Below are 25,018 nucleotides of genomic sequence, written 5' to 3' on the forward strand. Positions count from 1 at the left end.
TGGGCCAATGCCCTCCCAGGCCATGCCCCTGCCCAGTCATGTTTAATTAATAGATTTGGACATTATTTATTTATTTCAATTGACTGATTTCCTTACATGAATTGTAACTCAGTAAAATCTTTGAAATTGTTGCATGTTGTGTTTATATTTTTGTTCAGTATAATTATAAAATTACCATTCTACCCAGTAATTTATAAGTACTGTATAGCAGGTAACAGATAAATAGAAAGCTGTAAAATGAAGTGTAACATATGGTGTTACATAATGACTAGATTATATAATGCATTATGAAATCACTCTGAACTTATGAGCTAAGAACCAGATTGTGTCAATGTTCACATTTCACTGTTGGGTAACGTATCACTCAGATTTCTCACCTATCTGTTAACTGTATAGGGTTCTGCAGGCTCGCTGCTGGAAGTATATTATTCTCCAGAAGTCTCTTAAACAGCAAGGCCTCCTCCACCCGAAATGGATTTAACAACATGAGCTTTCTACCACATAAAACGACCCAGGCGCTTTGAGAGGCCAAGCGGTTTACAAGCCGGAGGCCCTGAGGTCTTGGGCTGCTCTGGAACGAGAGGCGATGAAGCCGCTGCCTGAGGGTAACCACACTGAACGGTAGGGGTTGTGAGGGCTTTGGCCCAGGGCTCCTCTTTTTCTGGGGCTGGGAAAAGAAGAGCTGGTCTAGGACCGGCTGGTTAGAAGGCAGGACCTTGCGTTTCTGGCCCTGGGGCCGACTCAGCGGGGAGGCCAGACAGAGCCGCCTCTCGGGCTCTCTCACATCTCGATCAGAGGCCAGCTTGGTCTGGAGGTCGTAGCGTTCCAGGTGTTTCTTTGCCTTATCCTCATACCTGCAAGGACCAGAAACCAATTAAGAAATGGTATATTATCATCTACAACATAACACAAAGGTATCTCACTCAAGGTCTCTGTAAAAATGTAGCAACAGACCTGGACAGGACATAATTGCATTTAGTAGTTTATTTGAAAATGCCAACTTTTCAAATACTCGAGGTAGTCGAATATAGTTTATATAGAGTTTCAACTAAAACTATTTTCTTTGACATTCAAATACAGATCTAAGAAAAACTATTTATAAAGTACTTTGAATAACTCTCAGAAAACCAAATAATATTTGAAGGTATTTGAATATATGCAAGTTATTTGAAAACAAAAAATATATATTTTATGGCTGCCAAATATTTGATTAACCAAAAACTACAACAGTTAGTTGAATTAGTCTAAATACTGCATATTATCATAAACACATGGTTTGGAGGGCTCTTAGAGATTAATCTTAGTGTACCCATATCGACGGGTTGGCAGACTGTCACGAAAATGACTCAAGCGCATCGATGTGGCCGGAAGGCGTGGGTTAAGATTCTTAACTGACAGATGGCTCGCAACAATGACAAGAAGCTGCCATTGATACTGTCTTGTTTTGAGGTCTTTTGATTGATGTCATGTCTATGCTAATATGGCTAAAATTAGCTAGCTATCTAAGCAACAACTCTACCCTTACTAAAAAAGATTGCAGTTATCCAAAATAACAATATTTTTTACACTGCAGTTATTCTGCAATTACTGCACCTAAAATACCAGTCGACTACAGTCACTGCAGTTTCAAAAAAAAAATGTTGTTGTTGTAAGGGTAACCATGTATTTGAGAGACAAAGGGTGCTCATTGTGCAAATGTATTTATGCTTTCAATAAACATTTGGAGATAAAATATAGTTTACATGTTATCAACAATCTTTGCCAACCCAGTCTGTTTTGGCCCACATTTGCACACGTGTCAGTTTTGTTGCTAAACAATCAACTGTCTATAGCCTAGACTTAAATACATAAGGGATATGGAATACATTTTCATAATGAATGAGACATAAGGTAATAAACTAACACTTGGCATCAAGTTCTTATGCATGTGTAGTAACTGATTATTACTATAGCAACATTTTCCTTACATAGTACTTTGGAAATTGATTTGTAATGCATAATATAAGCAGAACAAGGAACAGAACCTATTCCTCGTGTACATTAGTTAACTCTCAGCTCATTGCTATGCAATTAAAACGCAATTATGAAAGTATTATGTAACAACTTGCTAATATAAAATAAAATATTGCTCCAGAAGTCATTTTATTATAAGAACTGTTTAATGTTAAGTGTTACTGAGAATGCTAACAGTAACAAAATATGGCTATTAAGTGTCAAAAGGAAACACTCAAAACTGCCTTCTTGAATAAACTACATCCAAGGTATGTTGACAATTGTTAGTTTGTAATCTGATGAAACTATCCCTTTAAAAAAGACGACAGATGACAAGAAAGACGACAAGAACACTTACCCTCAGATGGACAGAGGATCGAAGTTGTTTTCGCTAAGCATCCAATGTGCTGTTTGCAAATGGCTTTCAATTACTCTGCAGCATTTTTAGGTATCAAAACATTGTTTGCGGCATGTTGAAAGAGTCATACAGTAGCTGAGCATAACAACTTATTTATACTTATCTTTACAAAAGATCATTGGTTTGAATTGATTCTGTACACCTGGGGCTATGGACAGTCAGGAGAATGGACATTTACAAAATGTTCAGATAGAAATGTATTGTGTTCATCAAATATGACTGTCAGGAGATTGTGTGTGCTCTATTCATTCGATCTTCAACATGCAGTTCCAGATTTGTATACATTTTTATTTAACTAGGCAAGTCAGTTAAGAACAAATTCTTATTTACAATGACGGCCTACCCCGGGCAGACCTGGACGACGCTGGACCAATTGTGCGCCGCCCTTTGGGACTCCCAATCACGGCCGAATGTGATACAGCCTGGATTCGACACAGGGACTAGTGACGCCTTTTGCACTGAGATGCAGCGCCTTAGACTGTTGCGCCACTCGGGAGTCCTGATAAAGATACAGTCCTGCCTTTAGTTGACGGTAGCATTCGATTTAATAGTTTTAGAAAACTAGTTGCTTTCTCAGCTCTGTATTCAAGTAATTTTTGGGGATCTGTATTCAAATAGTTGTAGTCACCTCCAAAGTAACCATTTGGTCGCCCCTGAAAAAATAGTTACTTTCCACAAAGCAGAGTTAAAACTATAGTTATCCCAGATCTGGTCAGCAATCACATTCAGGATTCCTCCTACTTCACCTCACTAGACGCAGCACAAAGTTGCACTGGGTTATAAACCATCTTTAAGATGTTAAAAGGAGTACTGCACTCAAAAATGCTTATTCCTAGGATTTTTTTTAGTTGTTCAAATCAATGAGAAAGTGCTTTTTAAACACTAATATACCCTTTAAATTGTCAATCTGAGAATTCAGAACTATCTACAAATTTGAGCAAGCGTCAGAAAGGTAGTTATTGTAAGCTACTGTGCATTATACAACGGGTGGGTCTAATCCTTAATGCTGATTGGTTAAAAACGCATTCCAGCCAGTGTCTATTCCACAAGTTACCACCGTCTAAATCTTTGACGTTAAAATTTCAATTTACTTTGTTCCATCTCACTGCACAATCCACTGTCTCATCAGCCCAGCCAAACAATTTATAAACTTGATCTCCACTATAAAAAGCATCTAGATATCTCACATTTCTTTTAGACTAACAGCAGAGATTTGTATAAACCTTGCGGTTTGTCTCGCCAACATTTGCAACATCGTTTCAATATTCAAATTCGATCTCCAGCTGTCCCATAGTAATGAACGTGTCGGGAGTCGGGACAATACATTATTGACAGGCAGGCAGCGTTTCTCAGCCAGTTGAAATCATGAATCAGCTGGCATCATTTATATGGATATATACTGTGAGGTTCTGAGTTATACATTATAGCCCTTACTATATCACATGTGATTGAATATTAGCAACTGTTGGCCTGGGCGCCTGGGTGTCTGTGCTGGAAGTAACAGTTAGCCCCAGATAAGTGTGCTGGGAAGCTGTGGTTAGCCTTGAGCGAGAACAGTGGGCTTTGTATGCAGGTGCAAATAGCGCAGACAATGTTGCAGAGCTGTCTGACCTCAGTCTCTGGGGTGAGGGAGCGTAATCTACACAGCAACAGCGCCGGGACACCAAAGAGCGCAAAGAGGCTAGGACTAGCCTGAGCGCCGGCGATAGGCTGGGTGAGTCTAAACCACGCCCAGTCTCTACTCTGTGACAGGCCGGCTCGGAAGCAGGAACTAACTCTGTCAGAGTATATTATAATGTCTTTGTCAGGAACAAGTCAGTTCTCTGTCTTATCCTGCGTGATGATACATTGAACCCGTATATACGAAAATTGCATTTGCCATTTATTACTTAGTTAATCAAAAATACATAGCATACAATTGGTGACTCATTGTCATACTTATCCTTATACCGGATTGAATTGACGCAACCCTAACAATACAAAGAAATGTCAATTTAAAAAAAGATCAAACGAAGAGCAGCTAGTTTGCAGTCTTTCCAGCTTCAGTTTGAAGTGATTGTGTTAGCTGTGTTGTAACCCTCTGAACAACAGCGTCCTGACAATTGGGGTTATGGTTCATTGTTTAGCTAGTTACATGTCTAAACAAAAAGACTCCACTATGCAAGTAACCATTTCAATAGAATGTTCATGATGTCACTGCGACAACTGGCTATCTACCCCGAATTCAGAGCACTCATCTGAGAGCGCCAGAGCGCAGAATAACTGACACATTTTTGAACGCTCAGCACCCGTTGAATATGGCCACTGTCAGTAAATGTTGGCAAAAAAAGCGCAATTAAATTGTTGCCAGCAGCACAGTTAGTCACCAACGCGCTGGATAACATAAAAACAGCCTAACCAGCTCTGAGAGGGCGAGTAAAATGGTCTGACTGAGCTGTTCTCTCATTTGTGTCTGGAAGTAGCTAGCAAGTTAGCCAACGTTAGCCAGTTAGCTTGGGTGCTTGACTGCTGTTAGGTCAGAACACTCGGATCAACCCTAATCCTCAACGAGAGCGTACAGTGTGCGCTCTGAACGCTCCAAATTTGAATTTACGAATGGACAATCTGAAAGTGCTCTGCGTTTACAAATGCCGAGAGCGCACTGACACTACAGATTGGATTTTTCTCAGAAGTGAGATTAAATCAATTTTCAAAGCAGAATTACTTTCCCATTGTTCCTCAACTGTAGTGTATGATATATAATTGTCTAGCTCTGAGTGTACTTTTATCCAATCTAAAAAAACACAATTTAAAACGTTGCTACATAAGGCCGAATCGAGCTAGTTGGTCCAAATACTTAATTACTTAATTACACACTGCATATCAGTTTGCAAACTCAGCTTATTATTAGTCGTAAAGCCCAAATCTTTTACAATAAATTCTGATTTATTCAGTCAGAACCAATTAATCTACGGGAATGATGTTAATACACTACCGGTCAAAGGTTTTAGAACACCTACTCATTCAACGGTTTCTCTTTATTTTTACTACTTTCTACATTGTAGAATAATAGTGAAGACATCAAACCTATGAAATAACACATATGGAATCATGTAGTAACCAACAACAAAAAAAGTGTCAAACAAATCAAAATATATTTTATATTTGAGATTCTTCAAATAGCCACTTTGCCTTGATGACAGCTTTGCACACACTTGGCATTCTCTCAACCAGCTTCATGAGGTAGTCACCTGGAATCCATTTAAATTAACAGGTGTGCCTTCTTAAAAGTTAATTTGTGGAATTTCTTTCCTTAATGCGTTTGAGCCAATCAGTTGTGCTGTGACAAGGTAGGGGGGTATAGAGAAGACAGCCCTATTTGGTAAAAAAACAAGTTCATATTATGTCAAGAACAGCTCAAATAAGCAAAGAGAAACGACAGTCCATCATTACTTTAAGACATGAAGACAGACTTTAAGACTTTAAGACAGTCAATGCAGAACATGTCAAGAACTTTGAAAGTTTCTTCAAGTGCAGTCGCAAAAACCATCAAGCGTGATGATGAAACTGGATCTCATGAGCAACGCCTCAGGAATGGAAGACCCAGAGTTACCTTTGCTGCAGAGGATAATTTCATTAGAGTTACCAGCCTCAGAAATTGCAGCCCAAATAAATGCTTCAGAGTTCAAGTAACAGACACATCAACTGTTCAGAGGAGACTGCGTGAATCAGGCCTTCATGGTCGAATTGCTGCAAAGAAAACACTACTAAAGGACACCAATAAGAAGACTTGCTTGGGCCAAGAAACATGAGCAATGGACCGGTGGAAATCTATCCTTTGGTCTGGAGTCCAAATTTGAGATTTTTGGTTCCAACCGCCGTGTCTTTGTGAGATGTGGTGTTGGTGAACGGATGATCTCTGCATGTGTATTTCCCACCATGAAGCATGGAGGTGGTGGTGTTATGGTGTGGAGGTGCTTTGCTGGTGACACTGTCAGATTTATTTAGAATTCAAGGCACACTTAACCAGCATGGCTACCATAGCATTCTGCAGCGATACGCCATCCCATCTGGTTTGCGCTTAGTGGGACTATCATTTGTTTTTCAACAGGACAATGACCCAACACACCTCCAGGCTGTGTAAGAACTATTTGACCAAGGAGGACAGTGATGGAGTGCTGCATCAGATGACCTGGCCTCCACAATCCTTCAACCTCAACTAAATTGAAATGGTTTGTGATGAGTCAGACTGCAGTGAAGGAAAAGTAGCCAACAAGTGCTCAGCAACTCCTTCAAGACGGTTGGAAAAGCATTCCTCGTGAAGCTGGTTGAGAGAATGCCAAGAGTGTGCAAAGCTGTCATCAAGGCAAAGGTGGTTATTTGAAGAATCTGAAATAAACAAATCTAAATATATTTTATAACACTTTTGGTTACCACATGATTTCATATGTGTTATATAATAATGTTGATGTCTTCACTATTATTCTACAATGTAGAAAATAGTAAAAATAAAGAAAAACCCTTGAATGAGTAGGTGTTCTAAAACTTTTGACCGGTAGTGCAGGTTTACTGAAGGTGTCACAAGTTGTGACCACTTAAATATTCTAAATTCACATATGGAATCTTGATTCAATTTACTCTAGTGAATCTAAGTGGGTCCCAGTGACATGCAGTAAATCATAGCTTAGAAAATGTGCAGAAAACGTCAAGATAAAAAAACATCTGCTACTAGTAGCCAGATGGGGGTGGGAGGTGAATCACTCAAAATGGAAGTGGGGGACTGTTAAAATATCCAGTCTTGACCTTCCACTTGGAATTGTTCCACATTCCTGCCAATTAACATCAGCGGCAGTATGTTGAGGTTTGCTAGCTGCTGTAAATACAGAAGCTTTTTGAGTCACCTCAAGGCTAGGGGTTAGGGCTAAAGTAGCTATAACATGCTTGAAAGCAATAACTACTGCTTGTATCCAAGTATGATCAGACATTGGTTCAATACACTAAAATAAGAGTTTAGCTCCACAAACCCCATTCACAAAAACACACATCTTTCTCCGCATTACGTATGGCATCTATTTGGCACATCCTTTCACAAGTTGTGTTAATGTATTGATTCGGCAAATAAAGAAACCCATCCCGTTTTACTGTCAATCTGAGTCGTTTATGCCCTGAAACGCCACGTTTAAATTTAAGGAAACAGTCGCAAGTGAAACAGGAAACAGCAGTCCAGGGTGACAGAATAAAAAAGTAATTGAACCCAATTCAGAATGCGCAAATCATTGTCAGAGGGACACGTCTCCGTTTCTGGGAAAGTATATTAAAAATAAGCTAAAAACGGTCAAAAAAAGTTAACTATCCTTTCAAAGTTTGTAAACTTTTGTGAAGTGCAGAAGCGATGCCAGTATTCTGATGTGAAAGGCTCCAAAGGAGCATTTGTGGGGAGCTCAGGGGACCGAGAAAATTTTGGGGTGCTCCCAAAATTCTGGAGTAATATTGCCAGCGTTGCTATATAAAAAAGTGTCCATCTATACTGTAAATCGCCTTCTACCAACGCCGTACCTTCTGGAAGTCCAAACAGTACAGCCTTAAGACAAAGGTCCACCTACACATCAGCAATGCAAAGCCTGTGTAAAGCAGTAAGGCAATTTAAGTCTCTCTGGATAAAGTGTGTGTTTTCAGATTCCAGCCAGGTGTTGGTTGTGCAGTGCACAGATGGGAAATAAGAGAGAGATCTTCAAAAATCCTCCCAGCAGCTGCAGTGTCCACTAAGACCGACTACAGTGGACCGTGCTATACTCAATGTTTCAAGCTACTGCATTATTAGGTGACACAATGTTTGCATTTAGAGCCTGGCTTTCATAAGAGGATCAAAAGTATATACTGCGTGCAATAAGAAGTCAGTGCTTCTCTAGCACAGGGATTCTGGAGGAGGATCAGGTCTATACATTTAGCTGGAAGACAGCCAGGGTTTTTGTTATCTTTCCTCAGTCTATTGCTTCATATAATCACAACAAATAAAACATTGCAAGAGCTACATCAAACGTGGGGGGGGGTCTGCTAACTTCCACTCCTACACGCTTCCATGTAAATAATCCTATGGGTTTATGGTACTGCATCCACACATGCAACTGACCTGTGTTACTAAAGTTCATGTGAGAGCGATAACGATTCCTAGAAGTGGTGTGCCACTTAACAGCAGCGTCGAAAGGAGCCAAATATTTGCCTCCTCTTATTTCATGTATAAGACAGCACTAACACAAGGCGGGATTCTAAACAGATGTCTTTTTCCATAGACTCGTCCATACCGTACATAGGTTCCACACGTAGGCTAATGCTGATACACATTTTCCGTCCTTTCAATTGGTATGCAGTAATCTACGATAAATTCAGTAGAGGGTAATGATGTTATTCCATGTTGTTCGGTCTCGGTGGATTGAGATCAGAAGATAACGCCGTTTATGTATGGTTTTACTGGCCTGTGAAAGCGTATCTGGATGTTGTTAGAAGTCCAGAGAATGGTAGTACGACATGTATTGCTCATCTTTGATCCGTCCGATTAAAATAATTCTACACTGTTAGGAAAGCACAAAGGTGAGTTGCCTTGTGCTGAATCATGAGTCATGCAGACCCTATTACAGTGTGCTGTGGTATAGATACTGCTGAAAAATCATATCCTCTCAGTTGTGGAAAGGCAATTAAACAAAGGACACAAAATCTAAGATATGCAACGTGTAATTCCCCAAAGTTGCAAAATGTTCAAAATATTGGTAGCACTTTATAATAACTCCACATAATAAAATATTTATAATTAGTAAATCATTTATATACAAATGATTAATCATTACTCATTTGTAAATGTTAGTAACCTAGTTATTCCCACGTTTATAAACAACTTTTAAAGTATTTAATAAGATGTTTAATATTGTTCCTTATAAAACATTTACTAATCATTATTTTTGTGTGGTCTCATCTAAAGTGTGGGCTATTTATACTTTATAAATACTAACACAAGTGTTTCTTGGCAGTGACTTTTCTACAAAAACTAAGTGTGGATTGCAATCAACCAAGAACTAGAATCTCACATAATTTGGTCAGGTGTGCGATTAAGTTCTGGGTCCATAAGTGTTAGAAATTGGGAGTTCCGGTTTGCCCTCGCAAAAGGAAACTCTTAGCCAAAGTCCGCAATTAAAAGACTGAAGCAATGGAGACAATAAAAAGGTTAAACATGTGAACATCTCTACCCGCAAATCACACACACATATACAGTTGATGTCGGAAGTTTACATACACCTTAACCAAATACATTTAAACTCAGTTTCACAATTCCTGACATTTAATCCAAGTACAAATTCCCTGTCTTCGGTCAGTTAGGATCACCACTTTATTTTAAGAATGTGAAATGTCAGAATAATAGTAGAGAGAATGATTTATTCCAGATTTTATTTCTTTCATCACATTCCCAGTGGGTCAGAAGTTTACATACACTCAATTAGTATTTGGTAGCATTGCCTTTAAATTGTTTAACTTGGGTCAAACGTTTCAGGTAGCCTTCCACAAGCTTCCCGCAATAAGTTGGGTGATTTTTGGCTCATTCCTCCTGACAGAGCTGGTGTAACTGAGTCAGTAGGCCTCCTTGCTCGCACACGCTTTTTCAGCTCTGCCCACAAATGTTCTATTGGATTGAGGTCAGGGCTTTGTGATGGCCACTCCAATACCTTGATTTTGTTGTCCTTAAGCCATTTTGCCACAACTTTGGAAGTATGCTTGGGGTCAATGTCCATTTGGAAGACCCATTTGCGACCAAGCTTTAACTTCCTGACCGATGTCTTGAGATGTTGCTTCAATATATCCACATAATTTTCCTGCATCATGATGCCATCTATTTTGTGAAGTGCACCAGCCCCTCCTGCAGCAAAGCACCCCCACAACATGATGCTGCCACCCCTGTGCTTCACGGTTGGGATGGTGTTCTTCGGCTTGCAAGACTCCCCCTTTTTCCTCCAAACATAACGATGGTCATTATGGCCAAACAGTTCTATTTTTGCTTCATCAGACCAGAGGACATTTCTCCAAAAAGTACGATCTTTGTCCACATGTGCAGTTGCAAACCGTAGTCTGGCTTTTTTATGGCGGTTTTGGAGCAGTGGCTTCTTCCTTGCTGAGCAGCCTTTCAGGTTATGTCGATATAGGACCCGTTTTACTGTGGATATAGATACTTTTGTACCCGTTTCCTCCAGCATCTTCACAGGGTTCTTTGCTGTTGTTCTGGGATTGATTTGCACTTTTTGCACCAAAGTACGTTCATCTCTAGGAGACAGAACACGTCTCCTTCCTGAGAGGTATGATGGCTGCGTGGTGGCTGCGTGGTCACATGGTGTTTTTACTTGCGTACTATTATTTGTACAGATGAACATGGTAACTTCAGGCGTTTGGAAATTGCTGCCAAGGATGAACCAGACCTGTGGAGGTCTACAATTCTTTTTCTGAGGTCTTGGCTGATTTCCTTTGATTTTCCCATGATGTCAAGCAAAGAGGCACTGAGTTTGAAGGTAGGCCTTGAAATACATCCACAGGTACACCTCCAATTGACTCAAATGATGTCAATTAGCCTATCAGAAGCTTCTAAAGCCATGACATCATTTTCAGGAATTTTCCAAGCTGTTTAAAAAGGCACAGTCAACTTTGTGCATGTAAACTTCTGACCCACTGGAATTGTGATACAGTGAATTATAAGTGAAATAATCTGTCTGTAAACAATTGTTGGAAAAATGACTTGTCATGCACAAAGTAGATGTCCTAACCGACTTGCCAAAACTATAGTTTGTTAACAAGAAATTTGTGGAGTTGTTGAAAAACTAGTTTTAATGACTCCAACCTAAGTGTATGTAAACTTCCGACTTCAACTGTATACGGACACGCCTTCAAATTAGGAGATTCTGCTATTTCAGCCACACCCGTTTCTGACAGGTGAATAAAATCGAGCACACAGCCATGCCATCTTCATAGACAAACATTGGCAGTAGAATGGCCTTATTGAAGAGTTCAGTGACATTCAACGTGCCACCGTCATAGGATGCCGCATTTCCAACAAGTCAGTTCGTAAAATGTCTGCCCTGGTCAACTGTAAGTGCTGTTAATGTGAAGTGGAAACATCTAGCAGCAACAACAGCTCAGCCACAAAGTGGTAGGCCACACAAGCTCACAGAACGAGTTCCAAACTGCCTCCGGGAAGAAACGTCAGCGCAAGAACTGTTCGTCTGGAGCTTCAGAAAATGGGTTTCCATGGCCGAGCAGCCGGCTGGAGTGGTGTAAAGCTCGCCGCCATTCAACTCTGGATCAGTGGAAACGCGTTCTCTGTAATGATTAACCACGCTTCACCCTCTGGCAGTCCGACGGACAAATCAGTTTTTGGCAAATGCCAGGAGAGGGCTACCTGCCCCAATGCATAGTGCCAACTATGCCAACTATTTTGTAATTGACAAAATAGCCTACAACACTCTACTCAGCAAATTGGATGTAGTCTATCACAGTGCCATCCATTTTGTCACCAAAGCCCCATATACTACCCACCACTGCGACCTGTATTCTCTTGTTGGCTGGCCCCCGCTACATATTCGTCGCCAAACCCACTAGCTCCAGGTCATCTATAAGTCTTTGCTAGGTAAATTCCCGCCTTATCTCAGCTCACTGGTCACCATAGCAACACCCACCCGTAGCACGCGCTCCAGCAGGTATATTTCACTGGTCATGTCCAAAACCAACACCTCCTTTGGCCGCCTTTCCTTCCAGTTCTTTGCTGCCAATGACTGGAACAAATTGCAAAAATCACTGAAGCTGGAGACTTATCTCCCTCTCTAACTTTAAGCATAAGCTGTCAGAGTAGCTTACCGATCACTGTACCTGTACACAGCCCATCTGTAAATAGCACACCCAACTACCTCATCCCCATATTCTTCATTTGTTTTGCTCTTTTGTTCCCCAGTATCTCTACTTGCACATCATCATCTGCACATCTATCACTCCAGTGTTAATGCTAAATTGTAATTATTTCACCACTATGGCCTATTTATTGCCTTACCTCCCTTACCTTACTACATTTGCACACACTGTACATATATGTTTGTTTATCCCATGTGTAACTGTTGTTTTTGTCTACTGCTTTGCTTTATCTTGGCCAGGTCGCAGTTGTAAATGAGAACTTGTTTTCACCTGGCCTACCTGGTTAAATAAAGGTGAAATACATATTTATTTATTTTAACTGTAAAGTTAGGTAGAGGATGAATAATGGTCTGGGGCTGTTTTTCCATGGTCCTCCAGTGAAGGGAAATCTTAATGCTACAGCATACAATTACATTCTAGACGATTCTGTGCTTCCAACATTGTGGCAACAGTTTGGGGAAGGCCCTTTCCTGTTTCAGCATGACAATGCCCCCGTGCACAAAGCGAGGTCCATACAGATATGGTTTGTCGAGATTGGTGTGGAAGAACTTGAGCCCTGACCAACCCCATCGAACACTTTTGAGATGAATTGGAACGGTGACTGCAAGACAAGCCTAATCACCCAACATCAGTGTCCGACTTCACTATTGCTTGTGGCTGAATGGAAGCAAGTCCACGCAGCAATGTTCCAACATCTAATGGAAAGCCTTAACAGAAGAGTGGAGGCTGTTATTGGAGCAAAGGGGGGACCAACTCCATATTAAAGATTTGTAGGACAATTCATATTTCACACGGTCACTTTAGTGTTTCCATCTAGTCTACAACATGTCATGGAACTTCTGGAAGCACGGCCCCATCCAGCAGTGGCACAGAACACCTTAAAAGAGGTTTCTACACATCTCACACTTTATGCCCCATGTCCACTCAGGATGCACACCACACACCCTCTTGCACCCTTAAAACTTCACCTGCTTTCAAAAGAGTTACAACCTGGTCCACGCGACCGATATAAGTTCCTACCACTTAAAGATCACTCCAAAACCCCTGCCACTGTCACTTCAGGCCCAGGCTGTGTGGTACAAGGGTGAATGGTTGGACCTGGGTCAGACACACTCCATGAAAACATAGGCTCCCCTCTCATGTGTGCCCTCCTCTCCCCCCCTCCTTTTCACTCTCCTCTTCCTCCCCTCCTTTTCACTCTCCTCTTCCTTTCTCCATCCACTCCTCCTTCCACATCTCTATCCCTCCCATCATCTCTAACGCCTCTTCCTCCCTGCCTTTGGCTGCTTAGAGAAGGAAGTGATGTGGAGATTCAGGGCTAACACTGACAATAGAGTAACAGAGGGAGAGGAGCAACAAATAGGATACAATTGTGGTTAGGAACATAATCTCCCTCTTCCTTCTGCTCTTTATTTTTCCTCAACCATACACATACTCTCATCCTAATAAGGGGTTCCATCCCATTCCACACACACAAACTCAGTTTCCTCCAATCAACTCTTGCCTGACAGACTAACTACAGAGTTTGACAATGTTAGCTGATTAGTTACGAAGCTGGGCCAGTTTCCAAATGAATTGCATCGGTAGAAAAAGGGAAAAAACAAGCATCTTGTTCGCTGGCGATGTAAACAAATATACTATAGCAGCAAAAGGGGGGACCAACTTCATATTAATGGCCATGATTTTGGAATGAGATGTTCGACAAGCAGGTGTCCACATACTTTTGGTCATGCATTGTACATGTAACATTTCTACCTCAATCACATATCAGTAGTGAAAGAATAAAAAGTTCACTAGTTGTAATTTTATGATTAATTAGCACTCACTAGGTTCACATTACCAAAACAGTTACATTTACAACTCTCCCTCAAGTCCTTGCAACAGTTTCACTGTTTGTGAATAAAATGGTTGATATATTTCCTTTAACATTCTGTGTTGTATGCATATTCTTTAACCATTGGTTATGCTCTTGGCTATTTTGAGAACTTAAGGAGCATCAGCTTATAAAGTATTTATAAAGCATAAATAGCCCACACTTGAGGCCAAGCAAAAATACTTAACTAATGATTAGTAAATGGTTTATAAAGGACCCATATTAAACATCGTATGAATGGAGTAATGATTGGTAAATGAGTAAACTATTTAACTAATCCATTATAAATGCTTTATTACGTGGTGTTATTATAAAGTGCTAACAAAATGATCCACTATATTTTCTGAAACTATATTCATACACCAAACATTAGGAACACCTGATTTTGCCCTCAGAAGAGCCTCAATTCGTCGGCGCATGGACTCTACAAGGTGCTGAAATGTCCCACAAGGATGCTGGCCCATGTTGACTTCAATGCTTCCCACAGTTGTGTCAAGTTGGCTGGATGTCCTTTGGGTGGTGGACCATTCTTGATACACAAGAGAAACTGTTGAGCGTGAAATACCCAGCAGCGTTGCAGTTCTTGACAAAGGTGCCTGGCACCTACTAACATACCCTGTTCAAAAGGCACTTAAATAAGTTGTCTTGCCCATTCACCCTCTGAATTGCACACATACACAGCAATCCACGTCTCAATTCTCTAAAAGCTTAAAAGTCATTCTTTAACCTGTCTCTCCTCCCCTTCATCTACACGGGTTGAAATGGATTTAGCAAGTGACATCAATAAGGAATCAAAGCTTTCACCTGGATTCACCTGGTCAGTCTATGTCATGGAAAGAGCAGGTGTTCTTACTGTTTTGTATACACAGTGTATATCATCCGTTTCGTTCGCCTACATCTTATTATTTGTCGAAAATGCAACAAATCGAAATACTAGAACATATTCATAAATCAAGACATTTTTGATGCATCTGAAATGTGGCCCATCTTTTGCACTTGCTGATTAAGATCTTTCTGACAACGTCTTCAACTAGGAACAAGCCGCACCAGACGGGCGAGACAGAGGAGAGAGTTAGTGCGTGTCCACATACAGAATATTAAGTTAAATGTATCTACAGAATATTAAGTTAAATGCGTCTGACTAGCAAAATACTTTTGAGTGCCTAAGATGCATGGCATACTTTGGAAAAAGGGGAGATATTTCATCATGCAGAATACCTGTTTTACAGTGGAAAATATTGACCATGTAACCTAGTAATCAGATTCAGTTGTCTGGAAAATATTAACATAGCTCATCTCAACAATTCTCTGTCTGGGTAGCAACATGAATATGCCAAGCAAAATTTCCTGGGCCATATTTTACACATGCAAGTGACAGGTCAACCTTTCTTTTTTTTGCCTTGCTAATAATAACAAATGGAAACAACTGCTTCGAAAGTGAAGTCTGGAAACCCACTTCTTTCGGTCCTCCTCCCCCAGGTTTTTCCATCTCTCCTGCACGGCAGTGGTGATGTCCTGGAGGCTGGCTGTGGGCTTCTCCTGGAGAATCGATGCCCGGGTCTCCCTCTCAAACAGGGCGGCAGGGGACAGGGGGGTCCTCATGGCACGGTTATTGATCAAATCGTAGGCCGTCAGCGCCGCCCGTTTCTCCGTTATAGCGTTGGACACCTTTTTGCCAGGGCTGCTCTGACCCTTGGCCTTGACCTGGCCAAGGTCACTGCTCCATCCGGTGGCCAGGTGGACCTTGACGGGCTGCAACGGCTCGCCTGTGGAGGGGTCCGTCAGAGCCGTTCCTCGGCTCCAACTCACTGCTGATAACTGCTCGACGTCTTTGCCTTTGTCATGACCTTGGTCGTGGTTGTCGAGCCTCTCCAGGCCTTTGGCCGTGCCTGGATTTGTTGTCCCGGTGCCAGTCGAAGCCATGTAATCTTCCAACTGTGGAAATTCCAGGTCAAAGTCCCCTGGATTTAGGTTGACTATCCAGTCTTCAGAGGAAGAGGAGGAGCTAGTGTTTGCTGTCTGGTCACCAGCCACTACCCTGGATGGAGGGCCATCACTGCAGTCAGATGGAGCTTTGGCCACTCTGACACTGTGCTCCGCAAGACTGTCCTCTAAGTCAGCGTTTCCCCTACAGTCGCCCAGTGATGGGCCAGCATGCAGGCCGCTGCCTCCATCATATTCTTCAGTGACTGGTGGAGCCTCAGCGGCAGACCCCAACCCAGGGCCATAGAAGGAAACCAACAGCGTCTCCACTGCAGCCAGCACAGCCACCTGAGAGTCAAAGTCTCAGTGAGAAATAACACCACACACACTAATGCCCATGCTGTTCACTTTTCCCTTTCTGTTTTACAGGAAATGGCTGTGCAACCAGGTAACTGTTAATTTCATTTCTGTGGTTAATTACAGCACTGGTCAGCTCCTCTTACTTCAAATGGTGGTGGGTGCAGAACTGATTGTCAACTTACTGTTTACGGGCAGCACTTTCTATTTTTATAAAAGAAAATCAAGTTGTTTTGAGGAGTTACATTTAAGAGAAGTTAAAGTTAAGAGACTAACGTTTACTAGCCAAACCAAGTACATGGATTCCTTGCTGTACCGTAGGTTACACGTAAGGAAATCGTGAATTTGCTAAATGGAATTTGCTTGCATTGCACATTTGCAGTTGAATCAGTCTGAAAGCCGAAATGTCTAAATTGACTGGTAACTGGTTCTGCAGCTACCCCCCCATCATATTCGGTTTCCCCTTAGTTCTCTAATCCTTCAACCTGTCTGCAAGGAAATGGATAAAAGAATAGAAAACGGCACCTTGTTCTGGAACAGAATCTGGGTCTTGTCGGGTGTCAGGTTGACGTCTACAGTGGATGCGGGAACAGTGATATTGAGCATCATAGTGGGATAACGATTGAGGGCAGAGTCTGCCGGGTACTGAGCCAGGAAGTGCTGCCGGACCACCTGATGGTCAAGCAGAGAGAAGGTATATGAACTGCAATGATACTATGAGCAATGCTTCACTTTGTTATGTAAACGCTACAACACTGTCAAAGTGACAGTATCAATGACAGAGAGCTACATTGGGGATAATAGACAGGCCTATACGATGACAAAGTGATAATTTAGAGGACCGTAATGGAAATAAGCTTTTGGGTTTTATTCTGTACGCATTGTCTTCAGCTGGAGCGACTTTGTATTTATTTTAATTTTTTTAAATCTTCGGTTAAATAAAAATACTACTGGGTGTGCTTCTAGTGCCTGAATTGATGTGATAAAGATAAATATAACGATAGGTTTATAACACTAATATGAACCACTGTTTAAAAATATATATATTATCCTTGAAACTACTAGTAATAGTTTGCTGGTTGTAGCCACCAATTGTCCCATTAACAATCACCCATATTACAACAATTATTTATTTTCAAACTTCACATTTCTCTAGTATAGGCTACTTAACATCATGAACTAAAATCAGCAAAATGCCACCGATAAGTGATCGGTATGATCAATGATGTTTGGTTTATCCTCCCAGGTCTAGTGAATACGCACTGTTCAATTACAGTAAGACATCAAATATTTTTGTCCAAGCAACTTCAAAAGCTCTTGTTTATAGAACACCTCGATCCCATTGGTTTAGGTAAAGAAAACCGTCAGCCAAACAAAAACAAACATATGTACATTTCATTAACACAAAAAATGTTTTTACCTTCAGGATATCCTTCTGGTGGACAGGTCGATCATTCACAAAGATAAATGTTTTGTCGGGGTTACTGGAGCTTGCTAAAGAGCAATCCATACCAGGTCTGGGAAAGAATCCATCAATTACGATCTGTTAAAATAAATAAAATCAACATAATAACTGGGGAATAATTTATCAGTGCAAAACATTTTTTACAGTTATATTTTGATCTCACTTCATACCAAGTGGCCCTGCCTATTAACATGCATATTACACAGGCAGGTAGAATGTAATACAGCGGTTCCCTTTTGTGATAGCAAATTCATCAGGGACCCCCCTCATAATCAGAACAACTCTCGTGCGATAAAAATGTATTACAGGGAGTTAGGGCTCGGCGATATGGCCTAAAAATAATATCTAGATTTTTTCCTACTTATGGGTGATTCACATCGATTTTTAAAACCTCTCTAAATAAGCTTTGTCGCACAATTACAATGCCCTCAGAAAGAATTCATAGCACTTGACTCAATCCACATTTTGTTGCATTACAGCCTGAATTCAAAATTGATTAAATTCATTTTGTTTCTCACCCATCTACACAAAATACCCCATAATGACAAAGTGAAAACTTATTTTACAAATGTTTTCACATGTATTGAAAATAAAATACAGAAATATCTCATTTACATTCTATAAGGTATTCACACCCGAGTCAATACTTTGTAGAAGCACCTTTGGCAGCGATTACAGCTGTTTTAAAGTCACCATTGGCCTCATCCCTGAGCGGTTTCCTTCGGCTCCGGCAACTGAGTAGTTACTGGGTATATTGATACACCATCCAAAGAGTAATTCATAACATCACTATGCTCAAATGGATATTCGATGTCTGCTTTATTTTATTTTTTTACCCATCTACCAATAGGTGCCCTTCTTTGCAAGGCATTGAAAAACCTCCCTGGTCTTTGTGGTTGAATCTGTATTTGAAATTCCTGGGTCACCTGAGGGACCTTACAAATAATAATTTTATTTGTCACATACTCCGAATACAACAGGTGTAGATCTTACCGTGAAATGCTTACTTACAAGCCCTCAACCTACAATGCAGTTCAAGAAAGAGTTTAATGTATTTAGTAAATATTTTCTTAAGTAAACATAGTAAAAGAAAAAGTAACACAGACTGGAGTCTGACAATTTTATGGGCTTTTCCTGTAGCCCATGATCATCTCCTTTGTCTTGCTCATGTTGAGGGAGAGGTTATTGTCCTGGCACCACACTGCCAGATCTCGAACCTCCTCCCTATAGGCTGTCTCATTGTTGTCGGTGATCAGGCCTACCACTTATGTCGTCAGCAAACTTAATGATGGTGTTGGAGTCATACTTGGCCATGCAGTCGTGGGTGAATAGGGAGTACAGGAGGAGACGAAGCACGCACCCCTGAGGGGTCCCAGTGTTGAGGATCAGTGTGGCAGATGTGTTGTTGCCTACCCTTACCACCTTGGGGCAGCCCGTCAGAAATTCCAGAATCCAGTTGCAGAGGGATGTTTTTAGTCCCAGGGTCCTTAGCTTAGTGATGAGCTTTGTGGGCACTATGGTGTTGAACGCTGAGCTGTAGTCAATGAAGAGCATTCTCAAATATGTGTTCCTTTTGTCCAGGTGGGAAAGGGAAGTGTGGAGTGTGATTGCGTCATCTGTGGATCTGTTGGGGCGGTATGCGAATTGGAGTGGTCTAGGTTTTCCGGCACGATAGTGTTGATGTGAGCCATGACCAACCTTTCAAAGCACTTTGTGGCTACCGACGTGAGTGCTACGGGGCGATAATCATTTAGGCAGGTTACCTTCGCTTTCTTGGGCACAGGGACTATGGTGGTCTGTTTGAAACATGCAGGTATTACAGACTCGGTCAGGAAGAGGTTGAAAATATCAGTGAAGACACTTGCCAGTTGGTCCTCGCATGCTTTGAGTACACGTCCTGGTAATCCATCTGGCCCCACGGCTTTGTGAATGTTGAACTGTTTAAATGTCTTGCTCACATCGGCTACAAAGAGCGTGATCACACAGTCGTCCGGAACAGCTGGTGCTCTCATGCATGCTTCAGTGTTGCTTGCCTCGAAGCGAGCATAAATGGCATTTAGCTCGTCTGGTAGGCTCGCGTCATTGGGCAGCTCGCGGCTGGGTTTCTCTTTGTAGTCGGTAATATTTTTCAAGCCCTGCCACATCCGACGAGCATCAGAGCCGGTGTAGCAGGATTCAATCTTAGTCTTTTATTGACGCTTTGCCTGTATGATGGTTCATCCGAAGGCATAGTGGGAGTTCTTATAAGCGTCCGGATTAGTGTCCTGCTCCTTGAAAGCGGCAGCTCTAGCCTTTAGCTCAGTGCGGATATTGCCTGTAATCCATGGCTTCTGGTTGGGAAATGTATGTACGGTCACTGTGGGGACAACATCGTCGATGCACTTATTGATGAAGCCGGAGACTGAGGTGGTATACTCCTCAATGCCATTGGATGAATCCTGGAACATATTCCAGTCTGTGCTAGCAAAACAGTCCTGTAGTGTAGCATCCGCGTCATCTGACCACTTCCGTACTAAGCGAGTCACTGGTACTTCCTGCTTTAGTTTTTGCTTGTAGGCAGTAATCAGGATAGAATTATGGTTGGATTTTCCAAATGGAGGGTGAGGGTCCATATGACTGATTACGTTGAACCAAACCTCAAATGCAAATAGCAAGTTGAAACTGCTTGTATTCAGAGAGAAATAAGTTATATTTCTTTGCATTGTTATTGTGGGGGAGGGGCTTGGTGTCTGTGTGCGTGTGGGAACATGCACAGTACAGAAGGAATGAAGGAGACGAGACCAAAAAGACAAACACTCACAAACAGAAGTAGAAAAAAAATTACTAGATTCTTGCGATACAGGCATTTGGAACATTCATTCAAATTTGTTTTAATACAATCTAATTAACTCAATATATCGCCCAGCTCAAAGAGGAGTTTTACTATAACGTCTGCAGTGCACGGTTGGACGAACCAAGTCTCGCCCCCTGGGTTAATAACACTTACAAATGCTAGCCTCAGCATCGCAAAGAAAATGTTGCATTTTTCAAGTTAATATCCTGCAATTCTACACATTTTGCCATGAGGCAGAAAAGATTGCTGTTTTAAAGGTTATATTACAGTGCATTTATAGTACTGAGTTGAAAAATATATAATTGGTGGAGTACTGTGGATACCAATATCTCTGAGCCTCCCAGGCCCATGTTGGCCAGTGATATGAACATAAATTGTAGATGAGTAATAGTACATTGTATTACACAGTTTAAACATATTCCATGGATCCCTTGGGCAAAAGTAATTTAAATCTGTTAGTAGTACTCATTTAATTTGTTTTTCTATCATCATCATCCTCATGATGTGATGTACGCATTAACTACAGCAGCTATGTAACAAACATGCTTTTTGTAAAATTTGTAACAATATGTACCGATACTGTACTTACAATGCATCTGTAATTTAAATACCATGTAAAAATAAGGTAAAATAAAAAAAAGGTACAGTTCACCCAAATTAAAAACATACTTATTTGTTTCCTTCTATGGACAAGGAGAGACAGTAGTCTATGCTTTTTTTGTTTACCTAGGCCAGCACTTCCCAGCACGTTTTGGTTTTTGCCCTAGCACTACACAGCCGATTCAAATAATCAAAGCTTGTTGATTACTTGAATCAGCAGTGTAGTGCTAGGGCAAAAACAAATACAGCTTACATTAGTGTTTTCGAACCAAAAATCAGTTACCCAACATTAGAATGTTATACATCTCTCGCCAAAATCTTAAAAATAACTTCAAACCAAGTCTTTGAACAATCTAGTCTCAGGGACTTTGAGATTTCAAAAAGTACACTATCAAAACGATTCATGCCGGATCCTTAACGATTTCACATCTTTAAAGGGATAGTTCAGCCAAATTACATATTGGTTTCCTTTGTCTATGAACAAGGCATGACAGCAATCCATACTTTGGTTTAGTTCCCCTGGCACGGTTTCCATATGCTAACTTTTTGGCATTTGTGGCACAAATCCCATTCAAGTCATGGGACTGATATTAACATTTTCTCACATGTTCAAATCATCTAAGTGCCTTTGTTGAGCTTCACAATCAATTTTAGATAATTTCGGATGATTTGGACATAATGCTTGAAAAATGCCCATATCGGTCCCATGACTTGAATGGGATTTTTGCCACAAATGCTAAAACATTAGAAAGCGGAAACAGTGCTAAGGGAAACTAAACAAAAGCATGGATTGCTGCCATACCTGGTCCATAGACTGCTTACAGGGTAAGGAAACCAAAGTCCTTATGTAATTTGGGTAAAATATCCCTTTAAGGATTCACATGTTTTTTTTCAACAGAAACATCACACGTGTTCACACTTGAAAACTGTTTGGACAACCAATGACATCAAACTGCTGTTTCCAAGATTCTTAATTCTAGGAAACAATTTCTGTTGGCGGCATGTGATAGACAAAAGTGTTGGTGAAAAGAGAACCAGCTCCAAATTACTCAAATTATCCACTGTGTACTGCATAACTCAGGCAAACAATTCTAAAATAACAAGCTCCGCAGTTGACAAGCATTAGGGCCATATAATTGGAGTTTAAACTAACTCTAATTACTGGCATTGAAACCTTGACAACAGCCATGTATATTACATATACTTTCCCATTAAAATATTTGTCAATTACTGTGATGCAGGTGATCCTGCCCACTGACTACCTGGCCATAAATGAGCTTGATTATTCGAGGCTGAGTCGTGTAGAGGTAATCTGGGCCTCATTGGCAGCAGTGTTCACTGCCACAGGACCCCGCTCTTGTAATTACAAAAGCAGTACAGAAACAAAACTGACCCAGGTTCCCCGCAGATACTCGTTGACACACTTGCAGCTAAGCCTCCTGAAAAAAAAACTCTTGATGCGTCCACTCAATCAAGGAGTGACCGCGAGTATATTTTTATACAAAATGTCAAAAAATGTCTTGCCAAAGATGATGAAATACTTATATTAGTAGGCACCAAAGTTAAAGGAAAATAACTAAACAAACCAAGTGAGACCTGTCTGAGATATGAAATCTGCAAGACAACCTACCTAAATCTGAAAAACAGAGGTCCTAGGATTGACACAGGCCAGGGTCCTAAGATTGAGTCAAACTTTTCTCAGGTGACCTGAGCAGCAGGCCTGGCTGTGTTCCCCAGTCTGTCTGCACACATCTTCACGTGTCACACCCATGAGCGCGGAACTGGAACACATCTTGGCTTGGTGTCCTACCCGATGAGTGATCATCTCTCCCTGGCTAATGACTGATTACTCAAGCAGACCTCGCACCGCATAAATTAAAAGGGTGGGTCTATAGGACATTCTAAGAATGTTGAGAGAAAAAAACAAAATTGGTAGACAAAAACATTTCCTTATCTGGATAATGAGTTTCATGAGCCAGACCTAAGGCTAATGTTATTGCAAAGCTATCGATGTAGCTGGGCTATATGTAATGCGGTACCACAAAACAAAAGAACACACTATCCTCACACATGGAAGATGTAGTTCCAGGGACACATTGTTTTGGTTTTAGATTGGCACACTGATCATTTTAAATGAGCAACGCAAAACTTCTCATAACTTAACACATAGTAAATGAAAAGCCAGTTCATCGATGCAACGCTGTTTGAGGATTTGCACGTACACTACCTTTCACAAGTTTGGGGTCACTTAGAAATGTCCTTGTTTTTGAAGGAAAAGCACTTACTGTCCATTAAAATAACATCAAATTGATCAGAAATACAGTGTAGACATTGTTAATGTTGTAAATGACTATTGTAGCTGGAAACGGCGGATTATTAATGGAATATATACATAGGCCCATTATCAGCAACCATCACTCCCGTGTTCCAATGGCACGTTGTGTTAGCTAATCCACATTTAGCATTGTAAAAACAAAAATTGATCATTAGAAAACCCTTTTGTAATTATGTTAGCACAGCTGAAAAATGCCCTGATTAAAAGAAGCAATAAAACTGGCCTTCTTTAGACTAGTTGAGTATCTGGGGCATCAGCATTTGTGGGTTCAATTACAGGCTCAAAATGGCCAGAAACAAATAACTTTCTTCTGAAACTCGTCAGTCTATTCTTGTTCTGAGAAATGAAGGCTATTCCATGTGAGAAATTGCCAAGAAACTGAAGATCTCATACAACGCTGTGTACTACTCCCTTCACAGAACAGAGCAAACTGTCTCTAACCAGAACAGAAAGAGGAGTGGGAGGCCCCGGAGCATAACTGAGCAAGAGGACAAGTACATTAGTGTCTAGTTTGAGAAACAGACGCCTCACAAGTCCTCAACTGGCAGCTTCATTAAATAGTACCCACAAAACACCAGTCTCAACGTCAACAGTGAAAAGGCGACTTCAGCATGCTGGCTTTCTAGGCAGAGTTCCTCTGTCCAGTGTCTGTTCTTTTGCCCATCTTAATCTTTTATTTTTATTGGCCAGTCTGAGATATGGCTTTTTCTTTGCAACTCTGCCTAGAAGGCCAGCATCCCAGAACAAGAATAGATTGACGAGTTTCAGAAGAAAGTTATTTGTTTCTGGCCATTTTGAGCCTGTAATCGAACCCACAAATGCTGATGCTCCAGATACTCAACTAGTCTGAAGAAGGCCAGTGTTATTGCTTCTTTAAAAATCAGCACAACAGTTTTCAGCTGTGCTAACATAATTGCAAAAGGGTTTTCTAATGATCAATTAGCCTTTTAAAATGCTAAACTTGGATTAGCTAACACAAAATGCCATTGGAACACAGGAGTGATGGTTGCTGATAATGGGCCTCTGTGCGCCTATGTAGATATTCCATTAAAAAATCAAATCTGTCGTTTCCAGCTACAATACCGTAGTCATTTACAACATTAACAATGTCTACACTGTATTTCTGATCAATTTTATGTTATTTTAATGGACAAAAAAAGTTCTTTCAAAAACAAGGACATTTCTAAGTGAACCCAAACTTTTGAACTGTAGTGTACATGTGGTTTCCTCTTGTTCTGCTCATTATCTAATAAGTTATGGGAGCACCAATGGTACCTTTGCACCAAAGGGCATGGTTGTGTGTTGTC

General features: G+C 40.9%; 1 protein-coding gene across 2 annotated transcripts in view; it reads right to left on the reverse strand.

Moving 5' to 3' along the window:
• The window catches only part of pms1 (PMS1 homolog 1, mismatch repair system component), a 58,255-nt gene that overhangs the window by 22,808 nt on the left and 10,429 nt on the right, over nt 1–25,018 (reverse strand). For both annotated transcript variants that reach the window (XM_071340361.1, XM_071340362.1), the window contains exons 7-10: nt 17,899–18,021; nt 17,004–17,150; nt 15,655–16,469; nt 378–854 (exon numbers count right to left, since the gene is read on the reverse strand). In XM_071340361.1, coding sequence (XP_071196462.1) covers nt 378–854; nt 15,655–16,469; nt 17,004–17,150; nt 17,899–18,021 — 1,562 coding nt within the window. The remainder of the gene's footprint in view (nt 1–377; nt 855–15,654; nt 16,470–17,003; nt 17,151–17,898; nt 18,022–25,018) is intronic.

Source organism: Salvelinus alpinus, chromosome 14, assembly GCF_045679555.1.
Source record: "Salvelinus alpinus chromosome 14, SLU_Salpinus.1, whole genome shotgun sequence".
In the NCBI taxonomy this organism is placed as follows: Eukaryota; Metazoa; Chordata; class Actinopteri; order Salmoniformes; family Salmonidae; genus Salvelinus; species Salvelinus alpinus.